General features: G+C 54.1%; 2 protein-coding genes across 12 annotated transcripts in view; both read right to left on the reverse strand.

Moving 5' to 3' along the window:
• Positions 1-668, reverse strand: part of Hnrnpm (heterogeneous nuclear ribonucleoprotein M) — a 41,241-nt gene extending 40,573 nt beyond the window's left edge. For 5 of the 7 annotated variants that reach the window (XM_005413122.2, XM_005413124.2, XM_005413123.2 and 2 more), the window contains exon 1: positions 112-667. In XM_005413122.2, coding sequence (XP_005413179.1) covers positions 112-224 — 113 coding nt within the window. In that variant the 5' untranslated portion in view covers positions 225-667. Of the gene's footprint in view, positions 1-111 lie in introns of all 7 variants that reach the window. The other 2 variants (XM_013509137.1, XM_005413125.1) reach the window with 2 other exon arrangements.
• A 1,965-nt stretch (positions 669-2,633) lies between these two features.
• The window catches only part of March2 (membrane-associated ring finger (C3HC4) 2, E3 ubiquitin protein ligase), a 21,458-nt gene continuing 6,487 nt past the window's right edge, over positions 2,634-17,604 (reverse strand). The window contains exons 3-8 of one of the 5 annotated variants that reach the window (XM_013509139.1): positions 17,505-17,604; positions 13,219-13,446; positions 9,251-9,446; positions 6,636-6,890; positions 3,096-3,230; positions 2,634-2,915 (exon numbers count right to left, since the gene is read on the reverse strand). In XM_013509139.1, coding sequence (XP_013364593.1) covers positions 2,841-2,915; positions 3,096-3,230; positions 6,636-6,890; positions 9,251-9,446; positions 13,219-13,394 — 837 coding nt within the window. In that variant the 5' untranslated portion in view covers positions 13,395-13,446; positions 17,505-17,604 and the 3' untranslated portion in view covers positions 2,634-2,840. The other 4 variants (XM_005413127.2, XM_013509140.1, XM_013509141.1 and 1 more) reach the window with 4 other exon arrangements.

Raw genomic sequence — 17,604 nt, forward strand, 5'->3', positions numbered from 1 at the left:
CGCGCCCCCCCGCCGGGCCGGGAAAGGCCGACGCCGAGGCCGCGCCGGGAGAAGGCCACCGACAGACCCAACGGAGCCGCCGCGAGGGCGCCCGACCCGCAGAATACCCACCCCTTCGGGCCCGGAGCCCCGTTGCCGCTCGGCACGCCGGACGCGCCGCTTTCCTCCTCCATTTTGGGCTCCGTCGCTGCCACCTCGGCCGCCGCTTCGACCCCTGCCGCCATTTTCTCCGCGTCTGGGCTTTGTGTGAGGGAGCGCGCTGCGCGGCGATGCGCCTGCGCGCTCACGTGACCCGGTGCGACCAGTAACGCCTGCGCGCGACGCGGACGGCTCCCGCTTCCTCCCCGCGCCTCCGCTCGGACCACGCCCCTCCCGCAGGCCACGCCTCCGACGGGAGCAGGCGCAGGCGCAGACCGGCCGCTGTCTATTCATTCATTCCCGCGTCAAATTTGTCTCAGACATTTACTGGATACTACACCGGTCCCTAAGTACTGTAGGGACGAACGTACACCTCACAGCTACGCGCACAACCCCAGTTCTAGTCACTCCAAGCTGTCTGTAACCAGAGCTCGGCCAGAAATGAGGCAGAGTCCTATCTGCGGGTTCCTGGAAGGTTTAGATCACTATAACACACACAGATCAATTCCAAATAAAACTTTCTCCTCAATATAATTGAAAGCACTAGAAGAGATTTACAAACTGGGCATGGTGGCGCACACCTGTAATCTTAGCCCTGGAGAGGCTGAGGCAGGACGATTGCCATAAATTAAAAAGCTTGTTTCAAAAATTTTTAAAAATGAGCCGGGCGTGGTGGTGCACGCCCGTAACCCCAGCACTTGGGAGGCTGAGGCAGAAGGATCGTTGTGAGTTCGAGGCCAGCCTGGGCTACATAAATGAGCTCAAGGCCAGCCTGAACCACATAGCAAGACCCTGTCTCAAAAACCAAAAAAAAAAGAAAAAAAAATTTTGAAAAAGAAGATTTACAAAGGAAACGGCTTTCACGGTTCTTTTTGTTTGGTTCTTTGGTTGGTGGGTTGGGTTTTTTTATTTTGTGGTTTTTGGTTTTTTTGAGACAGGGTCTCGCTATGCAATTCAGGCTGACCTTGAACTCCACCCAAGCAGGTCTCAAACTCACAGTGATCCTCCTGCCTACGCCTCCCAAATGCTGATGTAGGTGTGCAACACCATGCATAGCTCGCGGTTCCTGATGGCTTTTCGTTGGGCATCTTGACATTTCCAGGGGCACCACAACCCACAGTTGCCTGAGAAGTGAGCGCCAGGCAGCAGAGCCATGTGCTTGGGTGTGAGCCTGTGCTTGTGCAGACGCCAGCCCCCCTTGCACCTGTCACCGCTGCCTGGAGGCCTCTGAGCCCTGCCCCTTCTCCACATTGTTCCGGCCAGGGGATCTCCCAGGCTGCTCATCCTCCAGGCCACACAGGCCCTTTGCCTTTTACAAAACCCGCTTCCCCATACCCTTGCAGGCTGGGCTGAAGGGCTTAGCTTCCTCTGTGGATGAGCTAGTGCCAGGCCGAAGGAAAAAGCGCCAGACCTTGAGCCAGCGACCCCCTTCCCCTGAGGCTGTTTGCTCATCTGCAAGTGGCTTAATAAGAGACTCCCCGAACCCACCTTTCGGGGCGGCATTCAGCACTAAACGCAGGCAGATGCCAAGAGGTCTGGGATGTAAACAGCTCAACAAGTAAAAAGCCTCAAGAGGTAGCCACTGTTCTTTGGCCCGGCCACGTGGCGCTGCCTCTCCGCCTCGTGGGGGAGGCGGGGCACAAGCTCCAAAAGGGGGCAGCACAGACCACAGGCCTCAGCCTCCTAGGGTGTGTGTGCTGGGCTGGGCCTCGGTCTTCTCACTGTGAAGGGGAAGTAATAGCAGTTTCTTTCCCCACAAGCTGCTGCTAACAAGAGCCAGAGGAGGAAGGGACCCCAGGCTTCACCCATGGTGACCCCTGAAAGATGGAAAGTCTGATCATTGGTTACTAGCGAGTGGAGGGCTAGGGATGTAGCAGAGTGGCATAAGCACCTGCCTGGCAAGTGCAAGGTCCTGAGTTCGATTCCTGGTACAAAAACAAAAAGACAAACTAATGAGTGGGAAAGGCCTAGCATGGTATCCGGCCCTGGGAGACGTCAAGTGGAAACTGTTCTTGGGTAGCCTCTTTTTTTTTTTTTTTTTTTTTTTTGGTCTTTTTGAGAGGGTCTCAGTATGCAGTTCAGGCTGGCCTTGAGCTCACTTTGTAGCCCAGGCTGGTCTTGAACTTGAAACAACCCTCCTGCCTCAGCCTCCCAAATGCTGGGATTACAGGCCTGCGCCACCAGGCCTGGCTTCCTTATCTAGTCTTAAAATCTTTTTTTTTGTTTTGGTGGTACTGGGAATCGAACTCACGACCTCACGCTTATAAGGCAGGCACTGTGCCACAGAGCTATATCCCCAGCCCTTAAAATCATTTATGCTGTTACCCTGCTACCTGCTGTTCCTGTGAAAACTCAGGCTCTGTTTCTCCCTGTGATCCACAGCCATACCACCCTGAACGCGCCTGGTCTCATCTGTTTCTCCCCGTGGGCTTCATAACAGATCCCTCCACTTCGTCCCTCACTCGGAGCCCTTTAAAATGTAACTGACGCGTCCGTTTCATCCAGCAAGGGCGCCTTTTATTCATTCAGGGGTGGTTTTTTGAAACGCAGTGCAACTTTATAAAGTCAGGGGTGCCGGGAAAGCGGGCCTGCCGATGCGAGAAGCGCAAGAAGCTTGCTGGGACCTTCCAGCCTGAGGGCGCCCTTGCCGATCCCACCACGGCCGCTGGCCCGGGAGGTGCCGAACAGACCTCAGAGTGAGATCAGGGTGCGTGCTCCGTCTGAAGCTCAGGACCGTGTCCGTCTGTCTTTGTCACGTCCAACAGTGTGCAAAAAACCTGAAAATGTGTTCACATGGGATCATGGAACAGGCTCCACCGGAAGGGGCTCTGGCCCTACAAGCATTCGGGCCAAGCAGGAGAGCTCGGGTGCTTTCCGTCCCACCCGACACCCGGCACGGCCAGCTGCCTCTGGCCTCTCCACCAGCCCGGCCTTCACACGGGCGTCTCCTCTGCCACCTTCTTCAGGAGTCCGGCTGCCAGCGGGGAGTGGTGGGCGTCCTCGGGGCCGTCCGCGTCCCGGATCTTCAGGCGGACCTTCTGATTCGTCCTCCTCCATTCAGAGTACAGCTGGCAATGGTAGCGGAAAGAGACCTGCGGGGCAGTCCTGCTGTGGGTGGGAAGGCCCGGCTGCGCCCTGGGCCGAGGGAGGAGGAGGGGTCCCACGGCACCTGGCTGAGCCCACACCAGGGCCTGGCATGCATTCAGGAGCAGAGCCAGCAGGCAACCATCCCTCTCTTCCCTCCCCCACCTTCCTCTCTCCCCTCCCCCTCCCTCTCTTCCTTGTTTTGTGATACAGTGAGGAGCCCAAGATCATCTTGCTAAGCTACATCCCCAGCCCATTTTTTATTTTTCCGTTTCAGACATCACGACATCACTAAATTGCTCAGGCTTAGCCGGGCGTGGTGGCGCACGCCTGTAATCCCAGCACTTGGGAGGCTGAGGCAGGAGGATCACTGCAAGTTCGAGACCAGCCTGGGCTACAAAGTGAGCTCAAAGCTGGCCTGAACTGCATAGCGAGACCCTGTCTCAGAAAGACAAAAGAAATAAAAAATAAGAATAAATAAATTGCTCAGGCTGGGCTCAACCTTTCCGTCCTTCTCCCTTGGCCTCCAGCAGAAGGGACCACATTGTCAAATCAGTCACATAAGCACTGTAACTGGGAAGCAACCCAGATGTCCCACAGGGACAATACATAATTCTTCATAGGTAAAAAGGAGCAAGAAGCCAAGTGTGGTGGCGCATGCCTTTTATCCCAGCACTCCAGAGGCTGATGCAGGAGGATCGCTGCAAGTGTGAGGCCAGCCTGGGATCTGTAGTGGTTAAAGCCAGCCAGTACTACATAGCGAGACCCTGCCTCAGAAAAACAAAAATAGTCTGGGTGTGTGGTGCATGCTTGTAATCCCAGCACTTGGGAGGCTGAGGCAGGAGAACTGCTGCAAGTTTGAGGCCAGCCTGGGCTACATAGTGAACAAGCCAGCCTGAACTACACAGTGAGACCCTGTCTCAAAAACCAAACAAAACACAAAACAAAAATTAAATAAATAAAAGGAAGTGAGAGCTAGGTATACCTCAGTGATACAGTGCTTGCCTGGCACGCACAAGGTTCTGGGTTCCATCCCTAGCATCTCAAAAAAAAATAAAAATAAAAATAAAAAGAAGTGAGAAGCCCTAAAAAGATACAGAGAAACCAGAAACGCGTATGACTAAGTGAGAGAAGCTAATCTAGAAAAGGCTCCATGCTGCACGGCTCTGACTCCACAGCATTCTGGAAAGGGCAAAACCATGGAGACAGGGAGAAGATCAGTGGCTGCCGGCAGCTGGGGAGAAGGGAGCGGTGAGTAGCCAGAGCACAGAAGTTGGTTTTCTGTTGGTTTGGTTTCCGTTTTGTTTTTTAAGATGGGGTCTCGCTATGCAGTTCAGGCTGGCCTTGAACTCACTATGTATTCCAGGCTAGCCTGGAACTCATGGCAATCCTCCTGTCTCAGCCTCCTGGATGCTGAGATGACAGCCATGTACCACCCAGAAGATCTGTAGGGCAATAAAAACTATGCACTATTATACTAGAAAGGGGACGCATGGCATGACATGTCCAACCGCAGGAGGTATAATAGCGAGCATTCACTCGAATGTGGGCAGAATGGACTGTGGACTCTGGGTGCGAAGGATGTGTCCAGGAGGTTCACTGATTGTTACAAATGTGCTAAGCCAAGCTGGGCATGATAGAGCACACCTGTCATCCCAGCACTCGGGAGGCTGAGGCAGGAGGATCGCTGCTAGTTCAAGCCCAGCCTGGGTTACCTAGCGAGACCCTGTCTCAAAACAAAACAAAACAAAACAAAGCACCAAATGTGCTAAACTGGTGCAGGACGTTGATGGTGTGAAGCTGTCCCATGGGGAGGGGGTTGATAAATGGGAATGCTCAGAAGTTTCTGCTCAGCTTCGCTGTGAACCTAAAGCCTGCTCTAAGAATCTAAAGTCTATTTTTAAAAATGAAAGAAGAAACGTCAGTGGTTGACATCCTTCGACCAAGGCAGTTCTCCAGAAATAATCATGGGCCCGGGCTGGGGCTCAGTGGAACAGTGTTTGCCTAGCACACACAGGGTGGTGGGAAAGAAAAGAAAAAGAAAAAAACAATTGCACAGGTGGTGCCGAGCATTGGTTTAAAAAAAAAAGGAAGGGGAAAAAAATCCACACTGGAAATAACCCCGGCAGCTGTCAGAAGGGATTGGTTAAATAAACACGGTCCAGACAGACAGTGAAGAGGTGCTGGGCGGCTGTCTTGTTTTTTAAAAGACATTGACAAAGTGAAAATAAGCAGGCTGCAAAACAGTACCTACAAAAACAAATACATCAGGCCGGGTGTGGTGCACACACCTGTAATCCCAGCACTCAGGAGGCTGAGGCAGGAAGAGCACCCCAAGTAATTTAAAAACTTTAAAAGGCTGGGCATGTGCTGTACCATCCTTGTGCAAACATCATCAAGCACTTTACAATATCTCAGACACCTGTGAGATCAACAGACAATAAAAGTTTACCAGACCAATGTGTTGAACATGTGACCTGTTGCACACAAAATATTGGAGGGATGGAACCCAGGGCCTTCACTGAACTACACCTCAGCCCTTTTATATTTCAAGATAGGGTCTTGCTAAGTCACTAAATTCCCCAAACTGGGCTGGAACCTGAGATCCTCCTGCCTCAGCCTCCCAGAGGATTGAGATTACAAGAGTGTACCACAATGCTCAACTCCTCTTTTACCTTCTACTTTTTTTTTAAAAGACAGGCTCTGCTACGGCTTGTATCTAGATGTCCCCCCAAAGTCTCATGTGGCCTTAGCTGGGGCTCTTTGGTGGTGGCTGGATATAGGGTGTGTGAACGTGGATTAAGGGTGTGATCAATCCCCTGACTGGTTGGCATTATTCTGGGTGTGGATAACGGGAAGCTCAACCCTGGATGTGAGTCACACCAACCACCAGGCTTGTAGCCTGAGAGGAATAAAAGGGAAAGAAAGGAAGGCTCACTGCTTCCTGCCTGCCCTGCCATGGACTGTTTCTCGTCTGCCATGCTGTCCCGCCTTGGAGCCAGCAGTAGTCGGAAACCTCTGCAAACTGGGAGCTAAATAAACCTCTTCTCCTTTAACTTGTGTGCATCAGGTATTTCGTCTCAGCAGTTAAAAAAAGGAACCAAAACAGTCTCTCTCTCTTTCTCTGTCTGTCTGTCTGTCTGTCTGTCTGTCTGTCTCTGTCTCTCTCTCTCTCTCTCTCTGTCTGTCTCTCTGCCTCTCTCTCTGTTGAGCAGGCTGTGCTCAAACTCCAAGGCACAAGCAGTCCTCATCTCCCGCTCTCGTTTCTCCGGCTCAGGCTCCTGCCTGCCCCGGCCGCCGCTCTCCTCCCTCACCCTCAGCTTGGGGCTCGCGGACTCTGGCTCGGGGCTGCGCTGAACCCAGAGCAGTGCCAGGCCGGGTGAGTTGCGGCCGCCCCCACGAGGGCCACTCACCAGCGTCCAGAGGACGTAGATGGTGAAGAGCGCGATGGTGAGCGCGATGAGCCCCACGGCCTCCAGCCTGCTGTGCAGCCGGAGGTGGTCCTGGGCCCCGCGCAGGCACAGCCAGCCCGAGACGGCGGCCAGCGGCGTGATGAACAGGAAGCATACCATGTCGCAGCACAGCGTCCGCTTCTCCGTGCGCGGCCCCGGGTTCCTCAGCCACTGTGGGAAGCGGGGCAGACGGGAGGGCGCAGAGGAGAGGAGCGGCTGGGGGGCGGGGCCGCAGGTCGGGACCTCCCTCCAGCCCCGCTTGTTTGCGTGCTCTGGTTTTTTGAGACTGGGTCTCACTATGTAGCCCAGGCTGGCCTCGAACTCCCAGTGCTCCTCCTGCCTTAGCCTACCGAGGGCTGGGATGACAGTTGTATGCCAGCGTGCTCAAAAATATGAAATTTTTAGAGCACTAACCTGACACTGCAACTGAGGATTCCACACTGTGAAACTCTGTTTCATACCCAAAATTATTTGAAACATTGTATAAAATTAACTCCAGGCTAAGTATGTAGGGTGTATAAGAAACAAAATAACTCTGCTTGGACTTCAGTCTAGTCCTTAGAATAGCTTATTATAGGTATGCAAATATTCCAAAAGCTAAAAAAGTTCAAAGCCAGGAGCAGTGGGCCATGCCTGTAATCCCAGCAGCCTGAGGCAGAGGATTTCCTCAAGTGTGAGGCCAGCCTGGGCTATACAGTGAGTTTGAGGCCAGCCTGATTTATACATGACAGCCTGTTTCAAAAACAAAAACAGCCAGGCACGGTGGCACAGACCTATAATCCCAGCACTCAGGACGCTGAGGCAGGAGGATCACTGTAAGTTCAAGACCAACCTGGGCTACAAAGTGAGCTCAAGGCCAGCCTGAACTGCATGGCAAGACCTTGTCTCAAAACAAACAAACAAACAAAACAGTAAAAGCTGGACCAAAAAAAGAAAAAAAGCTTCTATGATGAAATTGCTGAGGATGTAGCTCAGTGGTAGAGTTCTTACGGTGCATGCACAAGGCCCTGGGTTCAATCCCCAAAACCACCAAAAAAAAAAAAGCTTCTAAGTAAAAGCCGGGCATGGTGGCACATGCCTGTCATCCCAGCACTCAGGAGGCTCAGACAGGAGGATTGCCACAAGTTCAAGGCTAGCGTGGGCTATGTAGTGAGTTCAGGGGCAGCCTGAATTATACAGTGAGACCCTGTCTCCAAAAAAAAAAAAAAAAGTAAAAAAAAAAATTCAAAATCCAAAATACTTCCTTCACAAGTATTTCAGATAAGAGATTTCTCAACCTATAATCTATAAACCAGCCAGAACTGGAACCTTGGGGCCTCTGTAGCCTCAGCCTCTATGCAGTGCTGCCTCCTGTGGCTTACGGCTGGGGAGAAAGCCTCTGCTCACAAGGGCTTCTCCCTCTCTCACTAGTAGGGAGGTGCAGATGGGGCAGCTGCTCAGGGAGAAAGGATTGATTGGCCCTGAAGAACAGCTGAGCAGAAGAGCTGGGTGCGTGGAGGGCAGAGACAGTGCTCCAGGCTGTGGGAGCAGCAGGTGCAATGGCCCTGGGGTAGGAAAGGGGGTCTGGACAGGTGCAGCATTGGGCGCTGGCAAGGAGGACCTAGTCCCCACTGTTCTCCGTGCAGTCCAGCTCCTGATGGGCCAGGGCTTTTCCACACACGCTAGGACACCAGGGAGGAGCACCCACCACACCGGGCACTGCACTGCCATGGTCCTGACCATCATACTCAGGCAGAAGTCTAAATGCTGGGCACAGCCCGCGGCCACCTCAGATTTCACCCACTCCAGACACTTGAGCTTTGGCAAAACACCAAACTAGTGGGGTGTGGTGGAACACACCCGCAGTCCCATCACTCTGGGAAGCTGAGGCAGGAGGATCACAAGTTTGAGCCCAGCTTGGGCAACTTCTTTCCCTACCACTCACCACTTCCGTGCTTTCCCAGACTTAATCTCCATGACCATCGGCCATGTGCGCTACAGAGGGCTGGTGCCCCTGAACCAGACACAACACTGGGCACCCAGAGAGGTCCAAGAAATACTTGCGAGTGAGACAGTGATTTTTTCTTTCTAGTCCTGGGATAGAACCCAGGGCCCTTCTACTGTGCTATATACACTGTCCTTGTTTATATTTTTTGTCTTGTTTTTTGTGGGTTGTTTTTTTTTTTTTTTTTTTTCTTTTTTGGTACCCAGGAATTAAACTCACGACCTCACGCTTGCCAGGCAGGCGCTGTATATTTTTTATTTTGAGGCAGTGTCTTGCTAAGGCACTAACTTGCCCAGCTGGGCTTAAACTTGTGATCCTCCTGCCTCAGTCTCTCAAATGTGTTCCAGGATAGGGATGGGGATGTAGCTCAGCGCCACAAGTGCCTGCCTAGCAAGCGCAAGGTCCTGAGTTCGATTCCCAGTACCAAAAACAAAAAAAAGCAAAAAACAAACCCAAATGTGTTCTAGGAGATGGTAAGTCTGAACAGGGAAGCAGGGGCCACCCCGGGGAAGGGAGAGAGGTGACTCCCAGGGTGGCTCTGTCTCCTCCTCCCCATCCCCTCTGCACACCCCTTTCAGGACCCCCACACTACCTCTGTGAGAGGCCGGGGCCGCTTTTCCACCGCAAATTCCGTGTGGCACAGCTCGCAGTAGCTGGTGTTGGACGAGGACAGCCACTTCTCCAGGCAGCTCTTGTGCACAGCACCCAGGGTGCCCGTACAGCCACACGGAGACAGCAGGCTCTCCCCATTGGCGCCCTCGTGGCAGATCCGGCAGAAGGGACAGTCACTAGAGACAGAGAGAAGACCCATGCGCAGTGATTGGGCTTCCTGCTTCACTACCCCCACGTTGGCAAACTCCTCCTCATCCTTCAAAGCCCAGCTCCAAATGTCCTCTCCTTTCAGAAGTCTCCTCAGACTCCCACAGGGGGGATGAGATGCTCCCTCCCCCGGCCGCTTGTGGCACCGTTTAGGCTCAGCGTGAGCCTTGTGTACCTGCCTGGCCAGCGTCCTTTCCCCCTTTCCCTACAGCACTGACTGCCCTGAACAACCAGCCATTCTCAGTTCTTGGTCCTCAATACAAACGCAGGGCTGGTGACAGCTGGGTGACCTTGAGCCTGACCAATAGAATACACAGCCATTGTGGAAATCAAATCAGAGGAGGGCTTCTGTGACACAATCAGACCCACTGAGAATACATTTATTTGCTTTTTCTTTTCTTTTCTTTTCTTTTCTTTTTGAGAGAGGGTCTGACTATGCAGCCCAGGCTGGCCTGGAATTCAAGAGGATCCTCCTGCTTCAGCTTCCCAAGTGCTGGGATTACAGGCCTGCGCCACCACGTCCAGTTTTTTGGTTTTTTTTTTTTTTTTTTGGTCTTTTTGAGACGGTCTCACTATATGCAGTTGAGGCTGGCCTTGAGCTCACTTTGTAGCCCAGGCTGGTCTCGAACTCACAAGGATCCTCCTGCCTCACTGGGACTACAATTTCTGAAATTCTTCTTCCCCTCTAAACACCATAACAGCGAGGCTGAGGACAGCTCAGAGCCGCTGGCAGCCACATGGCTCCGACTTGAGCCTCTGAACTTCACCAACAGAATAATGTGGGACCAGGGGCCAGGAAAAGTGGATTCTTCAGGCCAGAACCAGACCCCGGGGTCGAGTCCCTCCTGAAGGCCACTCTGCCTGTGCTCCTAAGACTCGCTCACCTGCTCCTCCCATCCTGTGAGGGGAAAACGGACAGAAACAACGACCCGCGAGCTGCCGGGGAAAGTCAGCCTCGGCCGCGGGACTCGCTCCTGCCTCCTGGAGGCGGGAGGTGTGGCCTGCGAGGCGGAGCAGGCAGCGCCTGAGTCACTGTTTTCCAAGCCTCTCTACTCCAGAGCAGAGGCTGTCGGGAGGAGCGCGGAGGAAGCTGCTTTCCAGATAACTGCGCCTTTCCCCTGGAAACTTCTCTGGCCCTTCTCAGGCCTTCTTGCCGCAGGGTGGGGCCTGGCTGCTGGGAAGCGAGCCCCAGGGCCTGCGAAGGCCTGCTCCTGGCTGGGCCGGGGGCCGGGATCTGTTCCCCTCCACTCTCCACATCTCCAGCTCCTGCTCCAGGATCCAGCTGGGGAAACGGGGCTGCCCAAGACCCACAGGGCTCTGGGAAATCCTGGAACCTTTTGTTTCTGAGACAGGGTCTGCCATGCTGCCCAGGCTGGCCTCGAGCTCATGGCAATCTTCCTGCCCGAGCGAGTGGAAACTTCACTGCACACTTACTGTGTACGCATGGGGGTGAGTTTGTCCAGGCTCACAAGGAGCCCGTGGGCAAGGCGCTGACTTGGCCCCCACTTTACAGAGAGTGAGACTGAGGCGGAGAGGAATCTTGGCCCCTCTGTGCAAGTCTGCACAGCTAAGAGCCTGCAGAACCGGGATGGGAACCCAGCAGGGGGTGGCACAGGCCAGTCATCCCAGCACTCAGGAGGCTGAGGCAGGAGGACTGCCACAAGTTCAAAGACAGGCTGGGCTACATAGTGTGTTGAAGGCCAGCCTGACGCTGTCTCAAAAAAATTAAAAAAAGAAACCCAGGAACTCTAGCTCGGTGGCCTGTGCACCCAGGCTGCTACTCCACTTCCTCCCGGATGATGAGCAAGAGAAACGGGCCTTGCTCCAGAAACCCAGGCAGGGAAATCACGCGGAGGACACAGAGAAGGAGGAAATGTGAGGGGGGCGGGGCGGGGCTGCCGGGAGCACTGCGGGAGCAGGAAAAAAAAATTCAAGCGAGGTAGGAAGCTGACCTCTGGGAGAAGAAGGCAGCGGGGGAAGGCCAGGCGCAAAGGCTACAGCTTCGGGGAGTGGCAAAGGCTCAGGGCAGGGGAGACGAGCACCCGAGGGCCCTCTGGCCCAGCAGATCCTCCCCGGGCTTTTTCTTTGGTGCTGGGGATTGAACCCAGGGCCTCTACACTCAGCTACATCCTTAGCCCTTTTTTATTTTTTTAATTTTGAGACCAGATCTCACTAAGTTGCTAAGTTCCCCAGGCTGGGCTTGAACTTGGACTTGTGATCCTCCTGTCTCAGCCTCCCAGAGTGGTGGCGGAAACCCAACCTTTGCAGGTATCGGAGCTCAGACCTCTCTGCCATGCCTCATCTCTGCCATGAGCTCCAAGGAATGAGAGGGGAATGTTAAGGCCTGATTTGTCTTGTTTTGTCTTTTGATATAGTCTCGCTGTATAGCGCAGGCTGGCCTTGAACTTGCCACGATCCTCCTGCCTCAGCCTCCCCTATGTTGGGATGACAAGCTTGGGCCACCGTGCCAACTCCTCATACTGGGTTTTAGGCACAGGCATGGTTAGATCATTTTCTAGTGCACAATGGCAAAACACAAATCACAGGTCCAATTCCAAGTTTCCATTTCTCCTTGGGTCCCTCTTGGAATACTGGGCAGGAGGGGTGACCCAGGCCCCTCCTCATCAAGCCTGAGGTGAACAACCAGGACTCCACGATGTGCGTGCTGTGTTACTAAATCATGCTGCTCGGCACATTAAATCTGTCAGTGGACTTTCTTCCCAATTTTTCTTTTTGGGGTCCTGGGGATTCAACTCAGGGCCTCCAGTGTGCTAGGCAAGTGCTCTATCACTGAGCTATGTCACCAGCTCTTTTTATTCTTCTTATTTTGAGACAGGGTCTCGCTAAGTTGCTCAGGCAAAGTCTTGAATTTATGATCCTCCTGCCTCAGCCTCCTGAGTAGCTGGGATTACAGGTACCACTAGCCCCAGCTTCGATGTGTTTTCACTTGATGATGTTTTCAACTTGCACAGGCCCATTATCAACTGAGGAACATATGTACATTTATCGAATGCTCGAGAGGTGGCGATCCCCACTTTCTGGGGACCAGGTCATCATTTTCTCAGAACAACTTGATCAGGAAGATGTCCCCAGTTTAGAGATACAGCAGCGAGGTCACTCCCCTGAGCTCACTCAGAGAGGAAAGCAACCAACCACTGGGGAATTGAGCCAGGTGGTTGGGCACTGCACACCTATCTGCTCCTTATATAGGCATACACCTGTCATCCCAGCACTCAGGGAGGCTGAGGCAGGAGAATCACAAATTCAAACCCAGCTTGGGCAACTTAGTGACTTAGTGAGAATTTGTTTCCCACCCCGCCAAAAAAAATCCTCTCTGCAGTGTAGTTACTAACCAGCACTTGACGTGTAGACTTTGCATAATAACTGGAATTTGGGCTTTGCCTAAAGAACCAGACCAGCCAGGTGTGGTGGCACACGCCTGTAATCCTAGAAGTTGGGAGGCTGAGGCTGGAAGACTGTTGGGAGTTCGAGGTCAGCCTGGGTTACAAAATGAGCTCAAGGCCAGCCTGAACTGCATACTGAGACCCTGTCTCAAAAAGACAAAAAAATAAAAAAAAAGAACCAGACCTGGCCAGCCGGGTGCTCTGTTTCTGCACGGCTTGTTCACCCCACCAGCTGACCTCCCTCAATGCTTGGACTTCTGACCCCATACCAAGAGGAAGTCATTTAGCGCAGAGAGAAAGAGGGACAAAGTCCACGCACCACACAGCCCTCACTCACCCTGGCGTGTCCAAGGCCCGGATGACGGTGGAGAGGAGCCGGCCGTCCCTCGAAGTCACCTGCGCTACATACTGCGGGGGCCCGAGGCCTGTGGCCTCCACGACTTTGGAGAAGGCAGGGCTGCCTGAGCAGTCGCACAGGGAGCCGGGGAGGTGGCAGCAGTCGCCTGTCGTCATGGCCACAGGGAGCCCTGTGTCCTCAAGGCTCAAGGCCCATGGTCCCAGGAGCCTGGGGAGAGGCAGGCAGAGAGATTAAGGGGACAGTTAGTGAGCCCTGTGGACGAGGGCTCATCCTCTCTCCTCAGGCCTCTAGGGACCACAGACAAGGTCACACCTTTTTGAGCCTCAGTTTACCAGATCTGCAAAATGGGGCTTTGTTGGGAGTATGCATGCAACTTAGCCCAAGTCTGGCAGACAGTATGGGCTCCGGTTATGTTATCTCCCACAGTTCTAACAAAAGACAGGGAAGTCAGGTGCCTCCTGCACACCCAGCTACTGGGGGTGGGGGAGAAGCTAAGCCAGGAGGGTTGAGAGTTCGAGGCAAGCCTGGGAAACCTAGTGAGGACTTGTTGCCAAAAAATAAATTAATAATAAATTTAAAAAGAAGCCAGTTGCGGGGCGTGGTGGCGCACGCCTGTAATCCCAGCACTCAGGAGGCTGAGGCAGGAGGATTATTCTGAGTTCGAGGCCAGCCTGAGCTACAAAGTGAGCTCAAGCCCAGCCTGAACTGCATAGCGAGACCCTGTCTCAAAAAGACAGAAACAAAAACAGAAGAAGCCAGTCATGGTGGTGCACGCCTGTCATCCCAGCACTCAGGAGGCAGAGGCAGGAAGATCCCTGGGAGTTCAAGGCCAACCTGGGTTACATAGAGAGACCCTGTCTCAAAACACTAAAAGACAAAAACGTGAGAGAGAATGAAAATAAGAAAGGAAGGAAGGAAGGAAGGGGAAAAAAAAAGAAAGAAAAGCCCAGCCCCGCCCTTTCCACATCATCTTCCAGATGTAGGAAGAACATCTGGCAGTTACTGAGCACCTACCACGTTCCAGGCCCGGTGCTTGGCTCCATCCAGAGCCAGGGCCAGGGCCACACAGGGCCCACTCAGGATGCCTGGGCTGGGCTCGGAGCAAGGGAGGCCGCCTCGGCCTTGTGGGCCGAACAGTGAGTCACTGGACTCTGCTGCTCCGCGGCCTCCTGTCAGGCTGCGCACTCCTGAAACCTCAGGCTGTCAGGGAAGTGGCCCCAGCCGGGGAGGACAGAGGCAGCTCTGAGCCACAGCTTGATCCCCGTGGGGAGGGTACAGCCAAACAGCTGGAGCCTTAGGCAGCCATTCAGAGGGCTGGGCCACTGCAGCAGGATTCTGCCCTCTGCCTGGGGTCTGCTCAGCAAAAAGGGGCCCAGCTGGCCTCCGGCTCGGCCCCAGAGGCAGCCAGCAGGACTTGGAGTATAGCTTCCTGCTCGCTCTGCACGTTTCCCGCAGAGAATTCCTTGAAAGCAACTGAGGCTTCTGCAGTAAAGGTGCCCTGGGGTCGAGGATCTCTGTCCCCAACTTGTCCAACCCACAGGCCTTTGTCCCCCCAAACTAGGGTCCACAGCCTGCAACAGCTCCCCGGGAATCCGGGCACTCACCTGCGGGGTCCCTTTCCAAGTCAGCTTTTGTTTTGGCTTGGTTTTTTTTGAGACAGGGTCTCGCTGTGTAGTTCAGGCTGGCCTTGAACTCCCTATGTAGCCTGGGCTGGCCTTGAACTTGTGGCAACCCTCCTGCCTCAGCCTCCTGAGTGCTGGGATGACAGGTGTGTGCCACCACGCCCGGCTCTCCAAGTCAGTTTTTACCAAACCCTGCCAGTCCAAATCTGAGACCCAAAGAGACGGGGAGTGAAAGCAGCACAAATTGTTGATTGACTAACTTTTTGCAGGAGGCAACGCGCCAACAGATCAGTGTGTTCTGAACAGCTCAGCCAGACATCCAGCATTCCCTACTGGGCCTCCCCCGTTGGGCCGCTGGAGGTCAGATAAGCAGGCATCAGCCCAAGGCAGGAGGAGCCCAGAGGAAGGCTGGATGCCTGAGATAACATCCGGTGGGCAGTGGCCAGGCATGCAGTCTTGTGAGGGCTGCTGCCCCTTTGGAGCACTTGAAACCAGAGCTTCCAATGCAGAGCTCGGCGGGGAAGCCTCTGAGCCGAGCACATACAGAAAGAAGTCCAAGCATCGGTCTGAGCCTTTCTGCAAATAATCAGGGGTCACCAGCATCACCACAGCTCTGTATATTAAGTAGTAGGAGGGTGGGGCTGCTGGGAAATCTGCTAATGTCAGGCACACACATCACCAACACAGCAGCTAGGGTTTATTAAGGACTGGGAGCCCGCCAAGCAATCTGCCTAGGTGTGAATCAGCTCATCAAATTCAAAGAGTTGTTGTAAAGTGTCCCCTTCAAAGGTCACCTCCAGAAAGAACCCTTTCCTGGTCACTCTGGCTAAAATGCTGCTAAGGTCCACAGCACTCTGAAATGCTGCATTTGTCCAGCCACCTTTGCCTTCACACGGCTCAGTGACCTCTGGGAAGGAGGGACCTTGTCATGCTTGCTCACCGCCATCCCCGGCCCCCAGCCCTGTGTCTGGCTCCGTGTTTGTAGGCTCTATGCCTGCATTTGTTTCTCAGCCCTGATTCTGTGTAGGCACGGGCTTGGCAGACCAAGTCTCCTGACCCTCAGACCCCAGCCTGGCTGCTCCCTGGGTGGGACTCAGAGAAGTTCAGAGGCTACAAAGTCCACTTACATCACACAGGCCAGGCTTACAAGAGGCCACACTTGCAACTGGACCCAAGGGCGAGGGGCTACAAATGGGACTTAAACTCAGGGGCTGCCTGGGGCAACATACAGCCCAGCGCCCAGGAGCTGGATGGCATTGAGTCTGCACAGCAAACCTCCTATTTGACCTGTGAGGAGGCTGAGGTTCAGAGACAGGCATCTACTTGCCCAAGGTCACACAGCCGAGAAGGGACGGTGCCAGGATTTGAACTTACACAGGCCGGTGAACTGGTCCTGACCTCTAGAGACCTGAGCTGTTTCGGTCCCAGCTCTGTCACTGAGACTGTGCGTCCTGGCTCAACTTTGCTCCTCTGGACCTCATCTTTTTCCTTTGTCGAATGTGCTGGCAGGCTGGCTGCCGGGCACCCCCAGTCTTTTCCAGGCCTTCCCAGGAAAGGACACCAAAGAGGACCAAAGACTTTAATGCCCACAAGGTCATCTTAGGCGGCTGCTTCACCTCCAGCCTCAATGTTCTCATCTACAAGATGGGGGTCATTATGATACGCAAAGCATACACTGGTAAACGTTTTAAAAAATCAGTAAATACCAGCTCCAGTTGTAATTACCATCATCAGCCTGCAGGGCTGTTGGGACGGTCTGAGGGGCAGATACACAATTTGTACCTGGAGCCCAGGAGGTGCTCAGTAAATCCTCACTGTCATTATTTAAGATAAATGTGCAGGTAGGCGCGAGACGACGGTTCACTCCTGCCAGGTGGGGTGGCGGGTACCTGTCATCCCAGCACTCAGGAGGCTGAGGCAGGAGGATCAATGCCAGTTCGAGGCCAGCCTGGACTATATAGTGAATTCAAGGCTGGACTGAACTACACAGTGACACCTTGTCTCAAAATAAACAAACAAACAAAAACTGCATTCACACCTCTTCATTCACCCCAGGGAGCCTACTGTTACGTGCTTTTTAGTACTTCCACGATCCTGCATCAGAATCCAGGTTCTAATCCCAGCTCTCCTCCCTATTTGCTGTGTGGCCCTGAGCAGGAGATTGACTTCTCTGAGCTTTGACCTCCTCCTGTCTGACAGGGACCATTTTTTGTACTTTTTCCATCTGAAGGAACAAGCTAAACAAGAATTCTGTTTTGAACCCCACGGCAGCCCAGCGCACTGCTTCGGCCGCTGTGTGCACAGTTCCTGGCTGGTGAGCATACAGTATTTACTGTTTCCCAGGCAGAGAAGGAGGACAGAGAGAGACGTGAGTCACTCATTGACAGCCTACTGTGTGTGACAGGCGCTGTCCTCATTGGCCACCTCCGGGATCGGCTTGGCGCTGGGGTGACCCAGTTTCACAGACGGGGAAACCGAGGCTCAGAGAGGCGCCTGCGGGGTGCCGAGGCCCACAGTCCTCCCGTCGCCCTCGAGGTGGACACTGAGGTCCCCGCGGCCGCAGGAAGGCTGAGGCCAAGGGTCCAAGCCGGGCTGTCCCGCCCGGGGGCTGAGTGGGGCCTCGAACGCGGGATCGCGACCCACCTGCGTCCTCTGGCCCTAACCGTCGTCTCGCGCCTACCTGATCCGCGGCCGGGCCGGGCGGCCGCGCAGGCCCCACCGTTCGCCCTGGCCCGGGTCCCGG

The sequence above is a fragment of the Chinchilla lanigera genome, unplaced genomic scaffold (genome assembly GCF_000276665.1).
Source record: "Chinchilla lanigera isolate Chin_1 unplaced genomic scaffold, ChiLan1.0 scaffold00162, whole genome shotgun sequence".
Lineage (NCBI taxonomy): Eukaryota > Metazoa > Chordata > Mammalia > Rodentia > Chinchillidae > Chinchilla > Chinchilla lanigera.